This window comes from Sus scrofa, chromosome 11, assembly GCF_000003025.6.
Source record: "Sus scrofa isolate TJ Tabasco breed Duroc chromosome 11, Sscrofa11.1, whole genome shotgun sequence".
Taxonomy (NCBI): Eukaryota; Metazoa; Chordata; class Mammalia; order Artiodactyla; family Suidae; genus Sus; species Sus scrofa.
The window spans coordinates 12,340,336-12,361,922 of record NC_010453.5 but is presented as its reverse complement, the minus strand read 5'-3'; the positions used below and the strand labels follow the sequence as shown (position 1 = coordinate 12,361,922).

At 41.6% G+C, this 21,587-nt stretch overlaps 1 protein-coding gene and 1 long non-coding RNA gene across 5 annotated transcripts in view; one reads left to right on the top strand and one right to left on the bottom strand.

Annotated features, from left to right (window-relative positions):
• Positions 286-18,363, bottom strand: LOC110255803. 4 transcript variants are annotated; one of them, XR_002336655.1, is made up of 6 exons: positions 16,608-18,363; positions 14,527-14,822; positions 11,248-11,307; positions 11,007-11,071; positions 5,896-6,044; positions 286-5,497 (listed from the first exon to the last, which is right to left on the bottom strand). It is a non-coding gene; the product is annotated as an uncharacterized LOC110255803 (long non-coding RNA). The 4 variants fall into 4 exon arrangements; XR_002336657.1 differs by having other exon boundaries at positions 14,752-14,822; positions 16,608-18,362; XR_002336656.1 differs by lacking the exon at positions 11,007-11,071.
• The window catches only part of SPG20 (spastic paraplegia 20 (Troyer syndrome)), a 33,016-nt gene continuing 27,125 nt past the window's right edge, over positions 15,697-21,587 (top strand). Inside the window, 1 exon segment of the mRNA XM_021065568.1 lies at positions 15,697-15,875. Coding sequence (XP_020921227.1) covers positions 15,869-15,875 — 7 coding nt within the window. The 5' untranslated portion in view covers positions 15,697-15,868.

Sequence of the window (21,587 nt, the reverse complement as noted above, 5' to 3'; positions counted from 1 at the left end):
ATATACTATCCACCTTCCTCTTTGCTCTGAGATCCCATGATCTAAGAGGAGCTCAGGTTACACTTTCTTTTTTCATTTTTAATTTTTATTTTTTATTTTTTGTATTTTTAGGGCCACACCTGGGGCATTTGGAAGTTCCTGGGCCAGAGGTCGAATCAGAGCTGCAGCTGCCAGCCTACACCGCAGCCACAGCAATGCTGGATCTGAGCCTGCAGCTGCCAGCCTACACTACAGCTCACAGCAACGCCAGCTCATTAATCCACTGAGCAAGGCCAGGGATCAAACCCGAGTCTTCCTGTATACTAGTTGGTTTTGTTACCACTGAGCCATGACAGGAACTCCTACACTATGTTAAAACACACAAAAAAGTGTGTGTGGGTTCTCAGCTTTTATAACTAATATAGTTTCAGAACTCAGCGACCTTCACATTTTCAGCCAGAAACAGAGTTGAGTATCGTAAATGGAGTCCTCATTTTGTGCATAACAGATACTAAGATGTTTGAATGATTCTTTAAAACTGCTGGATTCAGAATCCCCATGTAGGCAGGACGTCAGAATGGGGAGAGATACATAAAATTACCTTTGAACTAATGAGGACATGTAGAGACTTCTGCAGGGGGGGCAAGGCAAGGGTACTCGTGGTGCTGACGGTGGTGATCACGGTGTGATAATTTTGGGGGAGGGATGTGATAACCTTCGGTGGAATCTTTGACCTTTGAAATAGATTTAGAAAGCAAAGAACTGTGGAATGCAGAGTCTGTTCCAGAACAGCCGAAAGTGCCATGTGGCTGGAACACCGAAGATATTAAGAGAAGAAAGGGCTGAGGCTGCAATGGAAAGTCAGACCAGATTTTATGGAAGGTCTTGAGTGCCTTTCTAAAGAGTTTAGATTTGTTCTCCAGGCAATGTGAAATAATTAAAGGTTTCGAGCAGAAGAGTGAAGTGAAGCAAATTGTGCTTTAGAAAACTCTGGTCATAGACGGAGAATGACTTGGGTTAGGGATCAGAGAGAGGAGGCTATTGCGAAATTCCTAGTAAGAAATGACAACAGCCTGAACCAGGGCGGCGGTGGTGGGTGGATTAAAGCAGGTAGAATTCACAGGATTTGACTGTTGGTTCTGTTTAAGAAGGAGTTAGGAAATCAGAACATGAGACCTTACCGCCAACACACTGTGCGCTCTGAAGTGATGTGATGTGTCTTTAGTCCACTCATTTATCCCACAAATATCCATCAACCACCTAATCTATTGCAGGCATTGTACTAGTTTAGTTTCCAATATGTTTAAGTTTAAAGTGCAGATAAAATATTCAGGGAGTGTCTGGAAGTAGGCCATGAAATGCTTAGGTGAAGAGCTCAAGAGAGAGGTAGGGCTATCAATTTGAAAATTACCCAAATGCAAAAGGTAATTAACATTACAATTATGGATGAAAGTCCATGGAGCATGTGACAAATGAAAACTGAAAAGAGCTTGGACCAGAATCCGGGGCCAATTTTTAACAGTCAGATTGTGTATAATGTGATTCATCTATATAATTTCATAGTATTATACACTCTCCCCCCACACCCCCCAAAAAAGGATGCATGTAACAACTAGTGAAATCCAAGTATGGTCTCTGTATTAACACAGTTCTATTAACATCTTAACATGTTAACATAGTTCTATTAAGAACTATACCAGTGTAAATTTCCTATTTTTGATAATGTACTATTAGAGAGAGCTGGGTGAAGTCCATGAAACCACTGTTTTGGCATCTTCTTCTTTGCCTAAAAAATTAAAAGTTAAAAAACAAAAACAAAACAGGCTGCAGAAGAATCACTGTGGATAGCCTTGACATGCCCGTCTAGATAGGGCTGATCCAAAGTTGCTGGAAAATTGTATGCTGATGTTATCCTATGGTTCTCTTGAGCCACGATCTAATTTCAGGCTAATTTCAAAAGAATGCAGCCAACTGCAGAGGCTAAAACAACTGTGGCATTCCTGCTACAATCTGTCTCCAGTTAATAACAACCCTAAATCTTTATAGGAACAAAAAGAAAAGAATCAGGCAGAGGCAGAGATGACTAGAAGGGAAAATTATGGAAGGGGATGAACCAGAAGCGAGCAGCCCCACATTTCTCTGTGGCTCTGGGGCTCTAAGAGAGAGAGAGAGAAACACCTGTTCAACCCGGCGTCTAGTTTATTCTCAGACACTAGGAAACAGAAGTCTATTTCATTCAGACACTCATTTCCATTAAAAAAAAATTAACAAAGGAAAGGTAAAATCAGCTAGTTTTTCTTTTTGGTTGTTGCTTTCAGGAAAAATAAAAATCATGAATAATCTTTAGCTGTGTCCTAGTCTCATAAATCCTTGGGGCTATAAGGACCGTTTCTAGTGATTTAGTTCCTCGCTACTCAAAATATGGTCTTTGGATCAGCAACATCGGCAATCCTCGGCAGCTTGCCAGAAATGCAGAGTCTGAGGCCCCACTCAGACCTATGAAATTTGAATCTGCTTTTAAAGCATTCAGAGGTGTGCATGCATGTTGCGGAATGCAAAGCCCTGGGCCAGGCCATCCTGCCCTTTCCCCACATTCGTGATCATCAACAGAACATTAATAAAGAGGATCCTTCCTGCCAGCACGTGGGAAAATAACCTCACCTACCCAAAAAGAGCAGTGGGATGAGATTAATTTTTAAATTCCCTAGGAACAAAATCACATTTTCAAAAAGTCTTTCCTCTTCCACATTGGGGTCTGCTTTCTTGCTGCTGATTTGGGGTTAGCAGCTGAGCGGCAGCAGCCTGTGGGGGTTTCTCAGGCACCAAGAAACCCCTGTGGGTGAGGGGAGGGCTCTGGCCTCTGCAGCCATGGCCATGAGTTTCCTCTTTACTTTGGTGTGGAGGCTGCCTGAGAGCGGCTGGCGTACAGGAGAGCCCAGAGGTGAGAGAGGCAGGGATTCTACGTCCTGATATATGTTCCTGGCTGACAGTAGAGCCTCCTTCACAGTGGGGTATTGGAATGCACTTTCCCCCCCAAATAACTGAGGCACTGTTGGACCATTCACTTAACTGAGACATAGTGAATACCTTGCACTCAGCTATGTGTTAGCCAAGCCCCTTCAGGGCAGGTCCCCTCACTGAGCCTCTGTTTCTTCTCCCATAATGTGTGACTAATATTTGCCAGGTGCCTGGTGTGAGGGCTGGAGTAACAATAATGCCTGGCTAAAACAGGGACTAAAATAGGGTCATAGAGACTGCCCAGAGTGATATGTGCACAAGCATGCTGACAACCATGCAGCATCATGCAAGCATAAAATGTATATGCTATTGATAGTCACAATATCAAGAACCGACTTTAAAACTCAAGAGCAAAAATATTGATTTTTGTGTCTCTGTTTTATATGTGTGTGTGTGTGTGTATAGGTTGATTATAAGAAAGTTGTGATATAATTTAAAAAGGAAATAGTAGCAATACATGCTTAGTAAAGTTTAGAAAGCTCTTGGTTTGGGTTTCCCAACAGAATGAAAGGATTTTTGAAAAATGCGGGGGGTTAGAAAATAACTATGGTAGTTAATGTTCCCTGAGATTTATGAACTCTGCTCTTTATGATACCAGCACTTTCATATAGTTCTACCTAATATTTGCCCTATAGTAAATTTAAAAAACCAATGACACTTTCCCTTAGTAGTGCTTTTGTTTGAAACATCAAGGGTTCTATGATTTGGAACTTGTTTTTTGGGGTTTGGTTTTGTTTTTGTTTTTTTGGTTAGAAAGTTAAGTATCACCATTAAAAACACAAATTCTTTTGGCCATCTGAGGTTCTGCCTAGTTTAATGTATTTAGTTTCCAAAAGTTTGAGGTAGTACAGATGCCATGCATTATTCAGAAGATTGAGGAGTTGGAACCAATTACATTATATTAATGTTGAAATTGATACAGGCAACATTCCTAAGTGAATGTACGATATTGTTATACCATGAATTTTAGTTCCATGTTAGTATGTCTGTGCCTAGCGTAAGTATTAGAGAAATGCAGCAACTCCCATGCTATTTCTGGGCAGAGTGATCTAACTACAGATGTCCAAGTTATTACTGAACTTTTCCAGCCTGCATGGCACCTCAGAAAGTTCTTTGTCTATGGAGGCATTAAATATAAAGCTACAGGGAATAATAGGAAAGGGTTGCTTTTAGCTGAAGGTACAGACTACTCTAATACACCAAGCTAACTGTTGATGTGAAATTTCAGAACTTAAGGGCAGGGGGAAGGAGTAGAGGGAATAACTCTTACAACTTTTTTGTTTAAAAAAATTTTTTTTATTTGACAAGTCGATTTACTTGCTTATATGGCATAACACACTTCTTCAAAGATTTTCACAGATCTGTGAAACAGAGAGAAATACCCAGAAGGAGAGTTTTAAAAATTTTATTGGAGTATTGTTGACTTACAATGTTGTAGTAGTTTCAAGTGTACAGCAAAGTGATTCAGTCATACATGTAAATATATCCATTCTTTTTAACCATATGGGTTATTACAAACTATTGAGTAGATTTTCCTATGCTATACAGTAGGTTCTCCTTAATCATCTGTTTTATGCAGTAGTGTGCATATGCTGTTCTCATGCAATAAAAAGTGACACAAAAGAACTTAATTATAAAACAGAAAGACACTCACAGATTTCAAAACCAATCTTATAGTTACCATGGTAGAACCTGTAGGGTGGTTCTGAGAGTGAAATGATGTCATTTGAATACAAAGTGCCTAGCACAAGGCTTGGTACCTGGAAGACACTAAACAATTGTTAGTTCTCTTTCTCCTCCTTCTCTTTTATGTGCAGTCCTACTCCGGTGTCTCCCATCTCAGTAAACAGCACCTTAGAGGCACATCTAGTTGTTTAACCCCCAAATCTGAAAAACACTGTTACCCCCTTTCCTCCCACCTCTTCTCCCCACTCCCCAACTCCAGGGAACTTATTATGGTAGCTACAAGCCTTAGCATTCTGGGCGCCTATAATGACTGGCAGTAAATGAATTTTCACCAAAGATCAGAAATGTTCCTTCTAATACACACACACACACACACATATAATATTTAAAATCAGTGTACAATAGCTACCATTTATTTAGCATCTACTATGTTCAAAGTATTTTTAAAATTTAACTACCTTTTCTATAGTGCTTACCATGTGCCAAGCACACTGGATTTAAGGGAAAAGTTTTTTTTTTTTCCCTAAGCACTTTACATACTAAGTCAAAAAGTAGTTACGAGCAATACCGCATTTTACCAGTGAGGAAATGTGGTGGAGATGGCTAAAGGAAATTTGTCTAGGATCAGAAAGCCAACAAGGCAGACTTAGAATCGGAACGCAGGCGCTAGTTTTGGGTCTGTGCTCTTCCTTAACCGCTCCAAGCACTGGCCTCTTGGTAGGAAGGGAGTGTGGCACACATCATCCTACTGAGGCTCGCACAGCCCTCTGACGTCGTCACTGGTATCCCCGTTATACAGAGGTGAGGACTGAAGCTTTGAAGGGAAATCAACCAAGTTTATGTAGGTAAGACTGGTAGGATTCAAACATGAATCCACTTGATAGTCCATGACTCTAAGTATATGTTTATTTTCGGAGCTAAACCCAAGAAACCACCAAATTTCTAGTCTTGGCAAAATTTTCTTTACTGGGCTATTTCAGATTCCTCCAACGAGAACTGGTAACTAGCAGGACACTGTGTTATAGTAGGAAGTGATAAACGTTTTAAAGTCCAAGAAAGACGCCAGTTTAAATTACAGATCTATTACTGACTAGCCATGAGATGTTGATCATGTTACTGAATGTTATAAACCTCATCCCATAAGGTTTTGGGGCAGGGGGATTCAAAGATGATATAAGGAAATGACTCACAATGGGCATACAGTAGACTTACGCAACAAGATGTTAATTTCAGCAGATCATCCTGAAAACAATTTTTGGGAATCTTGGCTTTGTCAGGTACTTGCTGTGAAGCTCAGAATATATTATATAAACCTTCTGAGCTTCCCTTTCATTATCTGACGATTGCTTCCTTATCAGTTCCTGGAGGAGCCGAAGTAAAATGAGGAGATAAAAGGGTCAGTAGAGGACCTTCCACAGAATGGCCTTCAAAAAACAAGATTATTTATTACTACCGCCCTAAATTTATTTTTTCAGGAAATTTAATGGAGACTGTTTTCATCTAAAAGAGTTAATCAGATTCCAAAAGTCCTTACTTACTCTGATGGAGTAATTTATAGATTCCGAGAGCAGATTTAACATGTACATAGTTTTCTGTGGGCTGTTTAATACTTGATTTTGTTAGCATTTTAATTTCTGTCACTTCAGAGCTGCATAAGAAGCACCCCGCTGTTACAATCAAGCCTTGCAACTAAATACAGTTCAGTAGTGCTCAGCTCTGCTGTGATCTGACACTACAGGGACTTGTCTGTATGTCAATTAAACTAAAGAAAATTTCTGAATGGCAGAACTGGCTCTTTAGGCATTCTCAAGATCTACTTCTGTCTTGAATAGACTGAATACTTTATATGGGAAGATGGAATTTACAAATCCTACAAATCCTACATATATATCTTCAACTCTATGGTAAGAAATTACTTTTTTCTATTTATTATTCAATTTTTAAAATGCTGTATTGGGAGTTCCCGTCGTGGCGCAGTGGTTAACGAATCCGACTAGGAACCATGAGGTTGCGGGTTCGGTCCCTGCGCTTGCTCAGTGGGTTGGCGATCCGGCGTTGGCATGAGCTGTGGTGTAGGTTGCAGATGCGGCTCGGATCCCGCGTTGCTGTGGCTCTGGCCTGGGCCGGTGGCTACAGCTCCAATTGGACCCCCTAGCCTGGGAACCTCCATATGCCACGGGAGCGGCCCAAGAAATAGCAAAAAGACAAAAAAAAATAAAAAATAAAATAAAATGCTGTATTTATCCATCAATTTTTTAAATGGTGTATTTGTCTATCACCCACTATTTGGTCTGCAAAAGGAAAATTATACAGTTCTAAGACCATCACAGTTATTGATCTTTTATCATGCTTTTCATATATTCATATATGAGCAGTTTAAGGAAGGGAAATATAATGAGCTCATAAACCTAGTCTCATGTAGAACTCCGAGAATAGTATTATTACATTAGCCCTCAGCATAATGCATTTTCCAGGAGTTTTATTTTACACTGAGTCATCCTATTGACTTCAGCATGAGCTTGGACCAATTAGGTAACCTGGATCCCTTCATGAGGTGGATGCGCTAACGTCAAACTCACTTCATGTCTACGGTAATCTGGACTTTTCATTTTAATTATATTCATAATTATGTGATACACTCTCTGGGTGTTCTAACGCCCCCTTTGACAATATCACATAATAGATGAAGAGAAAAAATACAATATATTTTTAGCATGTGGATAAAACAAGCTGGGCAACCTGGATGAAGCTGAATCTAGAGTAATTTATAAAATTTTAGTACATTCACCTCACTAAAATGCTGGCTTCTACTCAAGTCTTTAACGTTATCACTCAGGAATGATAACAAACCACCCTTGGGAACCACCCATGTGGTTATCACATGCTTAAATACTTAAATAGGCATATATCCTTCCTAAAATTCACTAACAAGTAGAGAACACTTCTGACAACATCTCTATTATTAAAATAGCTCTATATAATATTGTTTTTATTAGTGGCACTGTGACAGGGTTAAAATAGTATTCACATTTGCTTTTTTTTTTTGGTGCTGTGAAGCAAATTTGAGATTAAAAGAAGGAGGTCCCATGTGCCTCAGCCTGTTAAGGATCTGACATTGTCACTGCAGTGGCACGAGTCCCTGCTGTGGTGCAGGTTTTTCCGTAAGCCATGGGTGCCAGCCCCCCCCCAAAAAAAAGGGAATAAGAAGATAACTTCATCACTCCCAATGAAGACAAAATTATATTTTAAAAAAATTATTCAGGGAGTTCCCTTAGTGGCTTAGTGGTTAATGAACCTGACTAGGATCCATGAGGATACGGGTTCAATCCCTGTCCTCACTCAGTGGGTTAAGGATCCGGAGTTGCCGTGATTGTGGTGTAGGTTGCAGACGTAGTTCAGATCCTGAGTTGCAGTGCCTGTGGCGTAGGCTGGTGGCTACAGCTCTGATTTGACCCCTAGCCGGGGAACCTCCACATGCCGCAGGTTCGGCCCTCAAAAAAAGCAGAAGAAGAAATTCAGATTTGCTTAAAATAAAACCACTTTTGGCTAATCATTAAAGAATTTTAACCAGAAAAGAATAAAAAAAAAAAAAAAAAAAACGGAGTTCCCGTCGTGGCGCAGTGGTTAACAAATCCGACTAGGAACCACGAGGTTGCGGGTTCAGTCCCTGCCCTTGCTCAGTGGGTTAAGGATCCGGTGTTGCCATGAGCTGTGGTGTAGGTCTCAGACGCGGCTCGGATCCCTCGTTGCTGTGGGTCTGGCGTAGGCCGGTGGCTACAGCTCGGATTCGACCCCTAGCCTGGGAACCTCCATATGCCGCAGGAGCGGCCCAAGAAATAGCAAAAAGACAAAAAAAAAAAAAAAAAGAATAAGCAATGCCATGACTAATATTTATTGAGCACCAACTATAAATGAGTTATTTCAGTTACTTTAGATAACTACCCCGTGATGTAAATCCTCTTATCATACCTCCATATTACAGATGCGAAAACAGGCTCAGAGTGGTTCAGTAACAGCAGCTGTGAGATGAAGGTGGCTTCCAACCCAGGCACTTGGATTCCAGAACTAGTGGTCTTAGGCATTCTGCTCTATAGGTATGTGACATATATTAACCTCTTGAAAGTGGGGCACATACTATTGGAGGCACACAGAGACTTTTCAAGGGTAAAGGAATCTCCAAATGATTTCCAAATTTTAATTTCTTTTGTTGTTGCTTTGTTGTTTGGCTGTTCATGCAGCATGTGGAAGTTCCCCAGGATTGAACCTGCTCCACCACAGCAACTCAAGTCACTGCAATGACAGCTGGATCCTCAACCCACTGTGCCACAGGGGAACTCTAAGATTTTAGTTTCTTTTCTTTCTCTTTCCCTCTTCCTTTCTCTCCTTTTTCTTTCTTTCTTTCTTTCTTTCTTTTTCTTTCTTTCTTTCTTTCTTTCTTTCTTTCTTTCTTCTTCCTTCCTTCCTTCCTTCCTTCCTTCCTTCCTCTTCTTAATGGCTGCACCTGCAGCATATGGAAGTTCCTGGGTTAGGGGTTAAATCAGAGCTGCAGCTGCAGGCTGCACCACAGCCACAGCAACACTGAATCTGAGCCACATCTGAAACCTATGCCACAGCTTTCGGCAATGGCAGATCCTTAACCCACTGAGCCACAATAGGAACTCCCCAAATTTTAATTTCTTATGTGATATTTCCTAGAATCTCTTTTCCTACTTTCATATCAAACATTCCTGTTAAAACTTCTTAACAAAATAAAACAAACTTCTATATCAAGAAAACACACAGATCTCACCTCCCCAAATCCTAGTCTGTGCACTGCCCAGGGTGTAAAAATCTTGAGATTGCCAAAAAAAAACAATTCAAAATACTCTTTGAGGAGAAATTTCCTTTATACCATCATAAATCAATCTTAGGACCTCCTGTCTTTCCCTGTCTTACGCATCTGCATTTCAGGTAAAGGGCATATGGAGGTTCCCAGGCTAGGGGTCAAATCAGAGCTGTAGCCGATGGCCTACACCACAGCCACAGCAATGTGGGATCCAAGCCGCATCTGCAACCTACACCACAGCTCACAGCAATGCCGGATCCTTCTCCCACTGAGCAAGGCCAGGGATAGAACCTGCGTCCTCATGGATACTAGTCAGATTCGTTTCCTCTGAGCCACAGTGGGAACTCTGAGAATGTATTGCTTTTGAGAAGAATCTGGTGAGAACAAAAGACAGGGGAAATAAATTGGAAGTTACATATTACCATCTGGTCTATAACCAATTACTGCTAGCTATGGATGCCTAGGTGGAAATGACCAAATCACATCTCTTTGCAAACATGCAAATTGGGCCAAAGTATAAAGTGATGGAAAGATAGTAGAGGAGTTCCTGTCATGGCTCAGAAGTTATGAACCCGACTGGTAGCCATGAGGATGCAGGTTCGATCCCTGGCCTTGCTCAGTGGGTTAAAGGATCCAGTGTTGCCATGAGCTGTGGTGTAGGCTGGCAGCCGCAGCTCCAGTTGGACCCCTAGCCTGGGAACTTCTATGTGCAGCCCTAAAAAGCAAAAAAAAAAAAAGTCAAGCAAGAAAGAAAGTGGAGGGTTCCACCTTTGAAATGTTTCTGGCCAGATGGTTTAAGATAAGTAAACTTGGAATTTATGGCTGTACGTGGAATGGCCCACTGGGCAATGTCAGTGTCAGCCATGTAATTATCTAAGTATACTCTGGAGATAGTTCTGTTTGTGTGATACCTGGCATACCTTACCTGATGACCTCAAATGCTAGATCTATGCCCTATAGTGTATTCCTTTGTGGGAAACCTGGGGAACTGGGTTGGTGGTTTCAGATATCTCCATTATTTTCTTGTGTCTCACAGTCATTTGTATTCTTTTAAATTATTAGTAAAGTTTAATAATGGATAAGAGCTCTGATTCTTGTCTATTTTGACTATTTGACCCTTCTTTAAAATCTCAGCTAGATATAATAAGTGTTTAAAATTGTTAAAATGGTTTTTTACATGTTTTGTTTTGTTTTGTTTTTGTTTGTTTTGCTTTGCCGTTTTGCCTTTTTCTTGAGCCGCTCCCACGGCATATGGAGGGTCCCAGGCTAGGGGTCAAATCGGAGCTGTAGCCACAGCCACAGCAACGCGGGATCCAAGCTTCGTCTGCAAACTACACCATAGCTCACGGCAACGCCGGATCCTCAACCCATTGACCAAGGCCAGGGATCGAACCCAAAACCTCATGGTTCCTAGTCGGATTTGTTAACCACTGCGCCACGATGGGAACTCCTTTACGTGTTTTAATATAGGCAATTATTTTCTGCTAATCTCAAGTACCACTTCAGCCTAAGGAACAGGGGAAGATCCAGTTTTGTGGTGCTTGCTCTTTTGGGGGTAGACTTCTGTAAGGAAAAGCAAAATTAGGAACAAAAGTGAATATTAAGAATGAAAAATAAATCACCAAAATTACAAATTTTGAAAAGCTAACAAATAGTACAGATATCATAAAATCAAGAAAAGTATGCAAATCTTCTATTAATTAGGTATTTACTATATTCCATGATAACTTTTTTCTTACCTTTCTTGGCTCTATATTCTGATTACTTCTTCAAAATGAAAATGATTTTGTAATATATTCCTTAAAAAAAATAGAGAATTTAGTGTTCCTGTAGCATGGTTTATTAAGATTAGTTTTAAAAATATAGTAAAGTTTATTTCGGCTTTGCAATTCAATACTGATACTGTCATATAAAATTTTACAACTATTGTCAAACTTATAAGAACAACTCATATAGGTTTTTGACTAAGCATTAATGGGAACCAAATTATTTGCTTAATACTTTTACAAGTCTGATGACTGAAATAATTTTAAATACATTACCCTGGCCGTGTGTATTTCAAACGCTGTATTTCCTCCAGCAGCCTTTTGATGCTGTGTGCTGTAGGACGTATTCACAAAGCAATATGACCCTTGGCTGGCATTTTTATGTTTGGGTACCAGGTAAGCCAGCAGAGTAGAAATAGTCCTGGAAGTTGATGCTACAGCGCTATGGCCAGCAATCACTCAATCATACACAGAAGCAGCTATAAACATATCTCCTAGTTAAATGTACAACCAACTCAACTCCCCCTTACCCAGATACCAAAAGTGCTACAGCCATGTCAACGCCAAGGACAGGAAGGGAAGTCAAGTGTAAAGAATCAGTGCTCTTAACTGATTGTGGCTAAAAATCTTTTTCCTTTCTGTGAATTTCACTCAAACATATATGTAAGCACATTTCAAGGACTGCCGTAGAAGGAGCCTGTGCAAGTAAGGGGGCCTGATAGTTAACCAAGTAACACACATTATGGTGATCATTTAAAATACAGAAGTAGTGTTTTTCTAGGTCTACCAAAGTAATCAAATTATACAGGGTAAAAGACAGATGGAAAACTTTAACGTGATTTTAGATTTCGGTGCATTTTCAGGAAAGCTGTTACAACCCAGCTTACTGAGGAGTTACTGCTGTGGCACGACAGGAGCAGCAGCGTTTCTGGAGCGCTGGGATGGAGGTTCTATCCCTGGCCCAGTACCGCGGGTTAAGGATCCGGCATTGCCAGCTGCAGCGTGGGTCGCAGTGGTGGCTCAGATCTGATCCCTGGCTTGGGAACTCCAATCCATCAGTCCCAGCTTACGGAGAGTTTCACTGCTGGCTTGACAACATGAGGCGCCCTGCAGACCACTCCCCCAAAATGTAAGACTCAATAAGAACAGTGAGAGTTAATGGTATTTGAATCAAGAGCCACTTCCTCCCTCTGCCCTCCCAGCTCAGTGGGGCAGAAACTCCTCTCCAGATTGGTGTGGCCAAGAGCTCGGGGCTCCCTCACCCCACAACTAGCTGTCTGTGCATTCTTCCCAGAAATTGAGGAAGCGAATGACTATAACCACCTGGTGACAAATACTTTCGCAGTCAAGTGATTTCCAATTTTTTAATTTAAAAGAGTGCAGAAAAGGATCTATTGGACTAAAAGACAAATTTGGATGATATATCTCAAAGTGACTCAGGGCATATGATTTGGAAGTAATTCAAACGAACTAAGTGACAATGCTGTTATAAAATTCCTTCTGTTAATTTTGTTTCATTTGTATGGAGAGAGTTTCTCAGGCTTTACACTTTTAAATATTAAAATTAGAATAGGCTTGATGCTGAATCTTGTCCCATTCTAGAAATAAATAATAATCATCCACAAATAAATGAATTAATTGAAAAAAATCCCCTTCACCTCATCAAGATATATTCAATAAACCTATATTCTTTTTCAATAAATGTTTATCCAAATGCAGAATACATATAAATAATTTTAATAGTCACTATTATTAAACTGGTTTAAATATAATTTATAGACCATGAGCTCACTCATTTTAAATGTGCATCAGTGAATTTTATTATATTTACAGAGCTGTACAACCATCATCACAATCTAATTTTAGAACATTTTCATCACCCTAAAAAGTAAAATCCTGTGCCCATTTACACAAGGTTAAATGGAGGTTAACCTTGTGCATATGGAATTCCCTGGCCAGGGATCAGACCAGAGCCGCAATTGCGACCTATGCCACAGCTGTGGCAATGCCGGATCCTTAACCCACTGTGCTGGGCCAGGGTTGGAACCTGAGTCCCAGCACTGCAGAGATGCTGCTGATCCCATCATGCCACAGCAGGAACTCCTCAATTCCATTATCAACCTCAGCATGAGGCAACCAATAATCTGCTTTCTATCTCTGTATATTTGCCTTTCAAAAAAATTCATTGAATGGAGTTCCCATCCTGGCTCAGTGGTTAACGAATCCGACTAGGAACCATGAGGTTGGGGTCGGATCCATGGCCTCACTCAGTGGGTTAAGGATCCAGTGTTGCTGTGAGCTGTGGTGTAGGCTGGCAGCTGTAGCTCTGACTGGACCCCTAGCCTGGGAACCTCCATGTGCCACGGGAGTGGCTCTAGAAAAGATAAAAGACAAAAAAAAAAAAAAATTCATTGAAATAGAAATATGTTCACTTCTGGCTTCTTTCATTGAGCATGATTTTGAGGTTCATCCGTGTTGTGGTATATATCAGTATTTCATTAGTTTTTGGTATAGAATTATATTCCATTGTATGGACATACCACATTTTCAAAGTTCCTATATATCAAGGTTGATTGATATATAGGTTGTTTTTACTTTTTGGCTATTTTAAATAATGTTGCTATGAATATTTCTGTCAAGTATACTTGTACACTTTGTATGTGTGTACAAGTACTTGTATTCTATGTATTCTATTTCAGAACAAGAGAGAATTCAGCATCCATTCTATTTCAATTTTAATATTTATAGATATGAAAACTGAGAAATTCTATCCACCTAAATAAACTAACTAAATAGGAAAAGGTTTTATAACAGCAGCATCATATGATTTTTTTGAACCAAGTGAAATGAAAACATGTCTACACAATCCAACTGCATCATATAATTCATCTGTGAATAACTTCCTTTTTTTTGGCCTCACCCTTGGCATGTGGAATTTCCCGGGCCAGGGAGTGAACCTGAGCCACAGCTGTTACTCAAGCAACTGCAGTGACAACGTCAGATCCTTAACCCCAGCACCTCTCCACATTCTTGTACAACACTTGTTAGTGTCTTTTTATTGCAACCTTTCTAGAGGGTAATGATATCTCATTGTGTTTATTTGAACTTCTCTAAAGACTGATGACATTGAGAATCTTTTCATCTGCTTTCTGAACCATTATTATATTTTTGGAGAAATGTCTTTTCAAATTCTTTGCCTGTATATATACTATAATTATTATATTATAATTAATATAAAATTAGATTAATTACCTTGTTAATTATTAGGTTTTAAGGGATACACACACACACACACACACACACACACACACACATATAGTTGTTGTTGTTGCTGTTTTGTTTTCCTTCTTCTTTTTGGCCACCCCACAGCATATGGAGTTCCTGGGCCAGGGATCAGATGGGAGCCACAGGTGCAACTTAAGCCGCAGCTGTGGCAACACTGGATTTTTAACCTACTGTGCTGCACCAGGATCACACCTGCATTTCAGGGCTCCCAAGCCGCAGTTGATCCCTTTGTGCCACAGCAAGAACTCCTGTTCTTTATATATCTGAAATACAAGTAAAATGTGGTGATTTGAAAATACATTCTCATAGTCTGTAGGTTGTATTTTCTTTTTTTTTTTTTTTTTTTGGTCTTTTTCGGGCTATATCTGGTGGCATATGGAAGTTCCTAGGCTAGGAGTTGAATCGGAGCTGCAGCTGCCAGCCTACACCACAGCCACAGCAATACAGATCCAAGGCACATCTGCGACCTACTCTGAAGGTCATGGCAACACAGGATCCTTAACCCACTGAGCAAGACGAGGTATCAAACCTGCGTCCTCATGGATGCTAGTCAGATTGGTTTCCACTGAGCCACAATGGAACTCCTGAGCTTGTTTTTTTTGTTTGTTTTTGTTTTTAATTTAAAAACAATAGAATATCAAAAGATTACTGCTAAGCACAAAGAAAAGACATTTAAAGTTTCTGATGTTAGTGCTTTTCTATGTATGAGATGATAGATGAGTCTGAGCTCATTATTCCTTAGCTATGCATATTAACTACCTAGGGCCAGTAGCCAAAGCGCAAACCACTTTGCGTTTTTCTCCGTTCTGAACTGGATCCTCTCCGGGCTCTTGTGGGCGCTGGCTTGATTCTTGCAGAACTGGAAAAGCAGGCTACATGCCTGTCCACACATCTATAGTATTTTACTAATTTCAAATAACTTTAGAAGAAACGGAGAATATGTACACTTTGATTTTCCCCTTTTAGCTTCCCATAATCATAAATGGTATTAGCCACTTGCTATTTATCCTTAGGCGTCAGGAATTTAATATTTTTTAGCCTTCCGGCCCTCAAGGCTCCCCCTAGCCGCCACAGCGCTCTCCGCCCACCACTCTCGCCCTGTCCCTCCTGCAGCCTGGGGTCGGGGAAGGAAAGACATTGCGCAAGCGCGAGGGCTGTCGACGTGGCCGGGAGACCCTGGTTGGGGTCCGCGCTGAGCCCGCTGGCTCACGTGGTTCTCCCCGGGCCTGCTGCCCTCGCTCTTTTCTCCTCTCGGAGTTTTACAGTGACTCTGGGGTTCGAGGTGGACTGACGTCTCCCCAGAGACCACATGGAAGGTCAGAGTGGACAGAACTTGGGGGCGGGGGCACGCGGTGACAGGCCCCAGGGGCAGAGGCCCCAGTGGGCGTCACGTGAAGGCCCAGCTGCGGGGGCCGTGCGCTCGCGCTCAGGTCACGCGGGAGCCGGCGGGCGGGGCGGCGCGGGCGCGTGACGTGGCGCGCTCCGCAGCGCGCGGCTCCGAACGCTTTGTCAGTGCGGGCGTGCGGGCGCGCGCCTGCGGGGCGCCGAGAACTTTGGGCAACTCCGCAGATCGCTTGGCGGCCGCGCCGCGTCGGAGGGAGAGGGCCGTGGGCTGCGGCCGCCAGGCGGGGAACTCTGCTGGCGGCGCCGAGGCGCCCGAGGCCTGTCAGGCACAGGTGGGCGGCGGCCGGCGGGAGGAAGTCGCCGCTGAGCGGGACCCCAAGGCGGGCGGGTGGCGGGAGCGCCCAGGGCCCGCGGGCTGGAGGGCCCAGAAGGGCGGAGAAGGCTGCGGGACCTCATCCAAGTCTCAGATGAAACTTTCGTGGAAGGGAGCTACTGTGGGAGAGACTAGTTTAAGCTGTTCGTTGTCAGCCCCCAGCTTCTGTATTTACGGAACCGTCAGCTCCGTAGGACGCCCCCCCCCCCACCGCCCCGCTTCCTATTTACTGTTGGGATGGAGAGCGCTGCCTTCCCCGTGGATCTGCGTCCTCCTACCTGAGCTTCTGTGTTGACCCTTTCTGCTGTTCTGCCCCCGCTGTTTTCCCTACCTTGGAAAACCGCAGCGATTATTCAGCCTCTCCTAGCGCTTCCAGCTTTCGTGGAAGTTCGGCAGCCTTTCGTTACAGAAAGGTCAACAACTTCGGGAATGGATAGCGCGCGATTTTACTCTTTCGAATACGGTCGTTCACGTTTGTTAGGGGCTGAGCACTGCAGAGGTTGCCTCCGATTTACTCTGTGTCTAGGAAAAGTTTCGCTGGGAGTGCGCAGTTTCGTGACTCGGCATTATTGCGTTACTCTAGGATTGGCCCAGTTTTCCGCTCTGTAGTTGTAATTAACTGCTTTACTCTTTGTCTGGAGGTCACTCGGTATTCGCTTTATTGTGTTGTTAATTGAATGAGTGTGCCGTCCAGATTGTTGTTGCCTGTGAAATACGGGCCCTAGGTACTTAGGAATTCAACAGTTTTCTTTGAAATTTTCAAAAGCAGAACAAACGGAAAGGCGAAAGGGCACCTTAAGAATGTCCCCGATTATAAATGGAGCTATTTTTTGATTCTCTCTCTTTTACAGTAACGGACCTCGTTTGGTAACTTTATATGAAACCTGTTTGAAACAGGAAGCTTTTCTCTTACAGGTGTTGTCTCTTACCTCTGGGGTTTTCTGAAATGTCACTGTGCATAGTTCCTCTAGCAAGCCAGAATAGGGTGGGATGCTACGGGAGGCAGTGACAGTTACATAGAGGTGTTGGAGGGAAATTACCTCTTGCTTTTGCTTTTTCTTTCTTTTTTTTTTTTTTTTTTTTTTTGTAAAGGGCCAGATAGGCGGGCTTTAGAATACCTTTTGCTCCTCCTTCTAGGATGATAAAAGTCTGTGTTGTTAAAAACTACTTATGATAATGCCCGGTAGCATGATTGTTATTATTTATGGTATTGAACTAAGTTGCCAAGTGTTTGGTTCAGAATTTTACCTTTGCTCAGTATTTTTTAAAGTGCGTTCGCACGCACACACGGTTATGTTTGAAACAAATACATTTTACTTCTTTTATTAGAACGTTTAAAAACTGTGCGTTTGGTATCTGGAATCAGGTTTTTGTGATTTAAGGTGATTATAGTGGTGTAGGTACTTTTTAATACTTCAAATTGTCATTTCAAAGACTTTCTGTTGTCAACTTTAAAAATTAAAGCGTGAAATCATGTAATAATGGTTACTATCTTTACAAGATATTTGATAAACACTTTATTATGGTTAGGATAAGATAGATATTGTGGGTTTTTTCTTTGTTTTTAAGTCACCATCCTCTTATCCCTATCCCTGTGAAATGCATCTTCTCAGAATAAAGCAAACCCCAGAACAATCACAAAATTGAAATATATTTTGTTATGAACTCTTTCCTTTTTGTGCTAAGATTCCCAACTGCATTTCACCTGATTACCCAAGCAAGCTCTTCTCCCTGCTAATTTTTTCTGTCTTTGTGAAGTCCAGATGCCCAACAAGGAAGGCTGTTCAGCAGCTAACCGTGGGGATTACACCCCATCCCCCAATGCCCATGTGGGCAGTGCACCCCCTACCTTTGCCTTGAATAGCCTGCCAGACTCCTCCAGTTAGTTAGGTGATGTTTAGGAAATCTTTGAGCACACTTTGTGAAATAGGCTTTGAAATAAAGACATATGCGAGGTAATACTGCTTCTACCTAGGGTTCCTTTATCATGTCCTCTTTCTGCCTTCAAATGCTATCATTTTAAGCCTTAAGCCAGAAGTCTTTGCTCTTTTTTTTTTTTTTTAATTTATTTTTAGGGCCATAGCCAAGCTAGGGATCAAATCAGAGCTATAGCTATCAGCCTCCACCACTGCCCCAGCAACACCAGATCCATTCCACATCTGACACCTACGCTGCAGCTTGTGGCAACATCAGATCCTTAACCCACTGAGCGAGGCCAGGGATCAAACCCTCATGCATCCTCATAGATACTAATCAGATTCTTAGCCCGCTGAGCCACAGTGGGAACCCCTCAAGCCAGAAGTCTTTATGCCAAGAAACACTCCAGATTCTGTTCACACCTCCCTCTGCTGACTGTTAAGCACAACATGAGGTTTAGTTTTGAAATCAGACATTTCATTTTCTTAGCAAATATCTCTTGCACCTGACTGTTTGAATCTGTCTGTTCCATTTTAGTTTCATTTATTAGTCCTTGAGCAAGTTGCTCAATGTTGGTAAAACATTTTCTAAATCAGATATTAACCTCCAAGGATAGGAGAATTAAGTGGAGCATGAAACAATGCCAAGCACATCCAAAGAGCTTAATAAAAGCTAGTAAATTATGGTGCTTCTAAGGCCACAGATCATGTGTCTGTTGTGTCTCCTCCCCACTCCCCACTCTCCCCCCCCCGCCCCCCGCCCTTTTACAGCTTTACTTGCAGGATATGGAAGTTCCCAAGCTAGAGATGGAATTGGAGCTTCAGCTGCTGGCCCATGCCACGGCCACAGTAACACCGGATCCTAGCTACATCTGTGACCTGTGCCACAGCTTGCAGCAACTCCAGATTCTTAACCCACTAATTGAGGCCAGGGATCAAACTCTCATCTTCATGGACGCTATGTCTAGTTCCTAATCTGCTGAGCCACAATGGGAACTCCTCATGTTGCCTTCTATGTTTGCAATATAACATACTAGTGAGTGGTTTTAGAACAGTATTTTATTTACTTATTTATTTTGTCTTTTGTCCTTTTAGGGCCGCACCGGCCATATATGGAGGTTCCCAGGCTAGGGGTCTGGTTCCAACACCAGATCCTTAAGCCACTGAGCGAGGCCAGGAATCGAACCGGCAACTTCATGGTTTCTAGTCAGATTCATTTCCACTGTGCCGTGACGGGGATTCCTAAAGCAGAGCTTTTAATTTGCTTGTGAACTCTTAAAATAATTTTTGTACATTTATCCCTCTTGTACATGTTTAGGTTGATTTATAACGTTTTACACCATAGTTTTAGGAAGTTGAAAAGGATGCAGTTTCCCACATCGTATAGCCACTGACATTGTAATGTGAAATTGGTGCATCACTCTTTTTTTTTAATTATAGTTGGTTTACAATGTTGTGCCATGGTACATCACTCTTAACTCTCTCATCAAAGAGTATAATATTGCACTTTTATACCTCTCACCATTGATTTTAAAAATACATAGTATTTTACACAGTTCTTTTTTCTTGAAATTGTACTTTGATTTTTACCCAGCTCCATTGAATATTATCTTAATGTAATTTATTTATGCTTGAAAGCTTCTTATTCTGTCGTACATGTCTTTTTTCTCATTATGTTTTTTAATTTTTTATTGTAGTTGATTTATAATGTTCTGTCAGTTTCTGCTGTACAGCGAAGTGATCCAGTCGTACATATATATACATATATATGTATTCTTTTTCTCACGTCATCCTTCATAATGTCCTACCACAAGTGACTAGATATAGTTCCCTGTGCCATACAGCAGGATCTCATTGCTTATCCACTCCAAATGCAATAGTTTGCATCTACTAACTCCAGACTCCCAGTCCATCCCACCCCCTCTCCCTAGGCAACTACAGGTCTATTCTCCATGTCCATGAGTTTGTTTCTTTTCTGTAGATAGGTTCATTTGTGGCACATATTAGATTCCAGATATAAGGATACATGTCTTTAATAAAAATATTTGTATAAATTGAAACTAAATTTTAAAAATTTCCTGTGATTGTAACTGTTATTTTTCTTCTAGATTGAATTACCCCTCGTAGTAATAGTTGATCAGAATAGCATAAAACCTGATGGATTTTGAAAAAAGAATAATTAAATTATGCCAAGAAGTAGGATAGTCTTGTAGTGGGAAATTTATTGTCCTCCTAACCAAGCAAGATGGGCATAAGCTTGGAGTTTGCTGGCCCTAAATTGATCTTGACACCTCTGACTTTTTTGGGCTGTTCCCTACCATGCTTTTCCATTCTGGAGAATACACCATAGTAAAAATAGGAGTGAGAGAGGTATTTTTTTTCTTTAATTTTGTAAAGTGGGAAGATCATGACAGGAACTTGGAAGAGGGAAAACAACAGCATGTTAGCTGGACTTCAGACATGTTTCTAGGCAGATCAGTGTTAGTGAGAATACTAAATGGAAGTAGAAGGATCTCAAAGACTTTTTCTTAAAATTATGTATGTTGTTGGAATGTGTTCCTTGGCAGGTGTTCATGTGCTGTGGGGGTACATGTTCCCCGATTTGGAGAACCTCTGAGCAGTGGTTATCAACAGGAATGATTTTGCTGCCAGGGTATTTTCGGCAGTGTCTGGAGACATCTTTGATCTGCCACATGGTGGATGGAGGGGGCCTGCTGATTCTGGCATCTGAGAGATTTGAGATCAGAGTGGAGCCAAACATCGTGCAGAGATCAGGACAGCCTCCCATAGCAAGAAATTATCTAGCTCAAAATGTCATTCAAACTGAGGTTGAAAAACCCTGATATAAAGGATTCATTTTGGAATCAGGCTGTTAAAAATCTGTAATCTAGAGCAGTGGGTTAGTAAACTTTTTTTTTCTGTAAAGTACCAGATAGTAGATAGTAAAATATTTTAGACTTGTGGCCCACATATGATCTCTGTCGCATATCCTTGTTTTTATAACCCTTTAAAAATGTGAAAATAATTCTTAGCTCCAGGGTCTTTCAAAAACATGTGATCTAAGACAGTTACCGCCTTCAAACCTCAGGTTTTTTCCTCTGCAAAGTACTAGTCACAATGCCTCAAGAGTTGTTTGTAAGGATTAGGTGAGATGAACATGTGGCACAGTCTCCAGCACACATTAAACACTCTGTAGCACTTCCCATTGTGGTTCAGCAGGTTAAGGACCCAACAGTGTCCGAGATGCAGGATCGATCCATGGTCTGGCTCGGTGGGTTAAGGAACCAGCATTGCCACAAGGTGCAACATAGGTGGCTTGGATCCATCGTGGCTGTGGCTAGGTCCCACCCGCAGCTCTGATTCAACCCCTAGCCTAGGAACTCCCATATACCTCA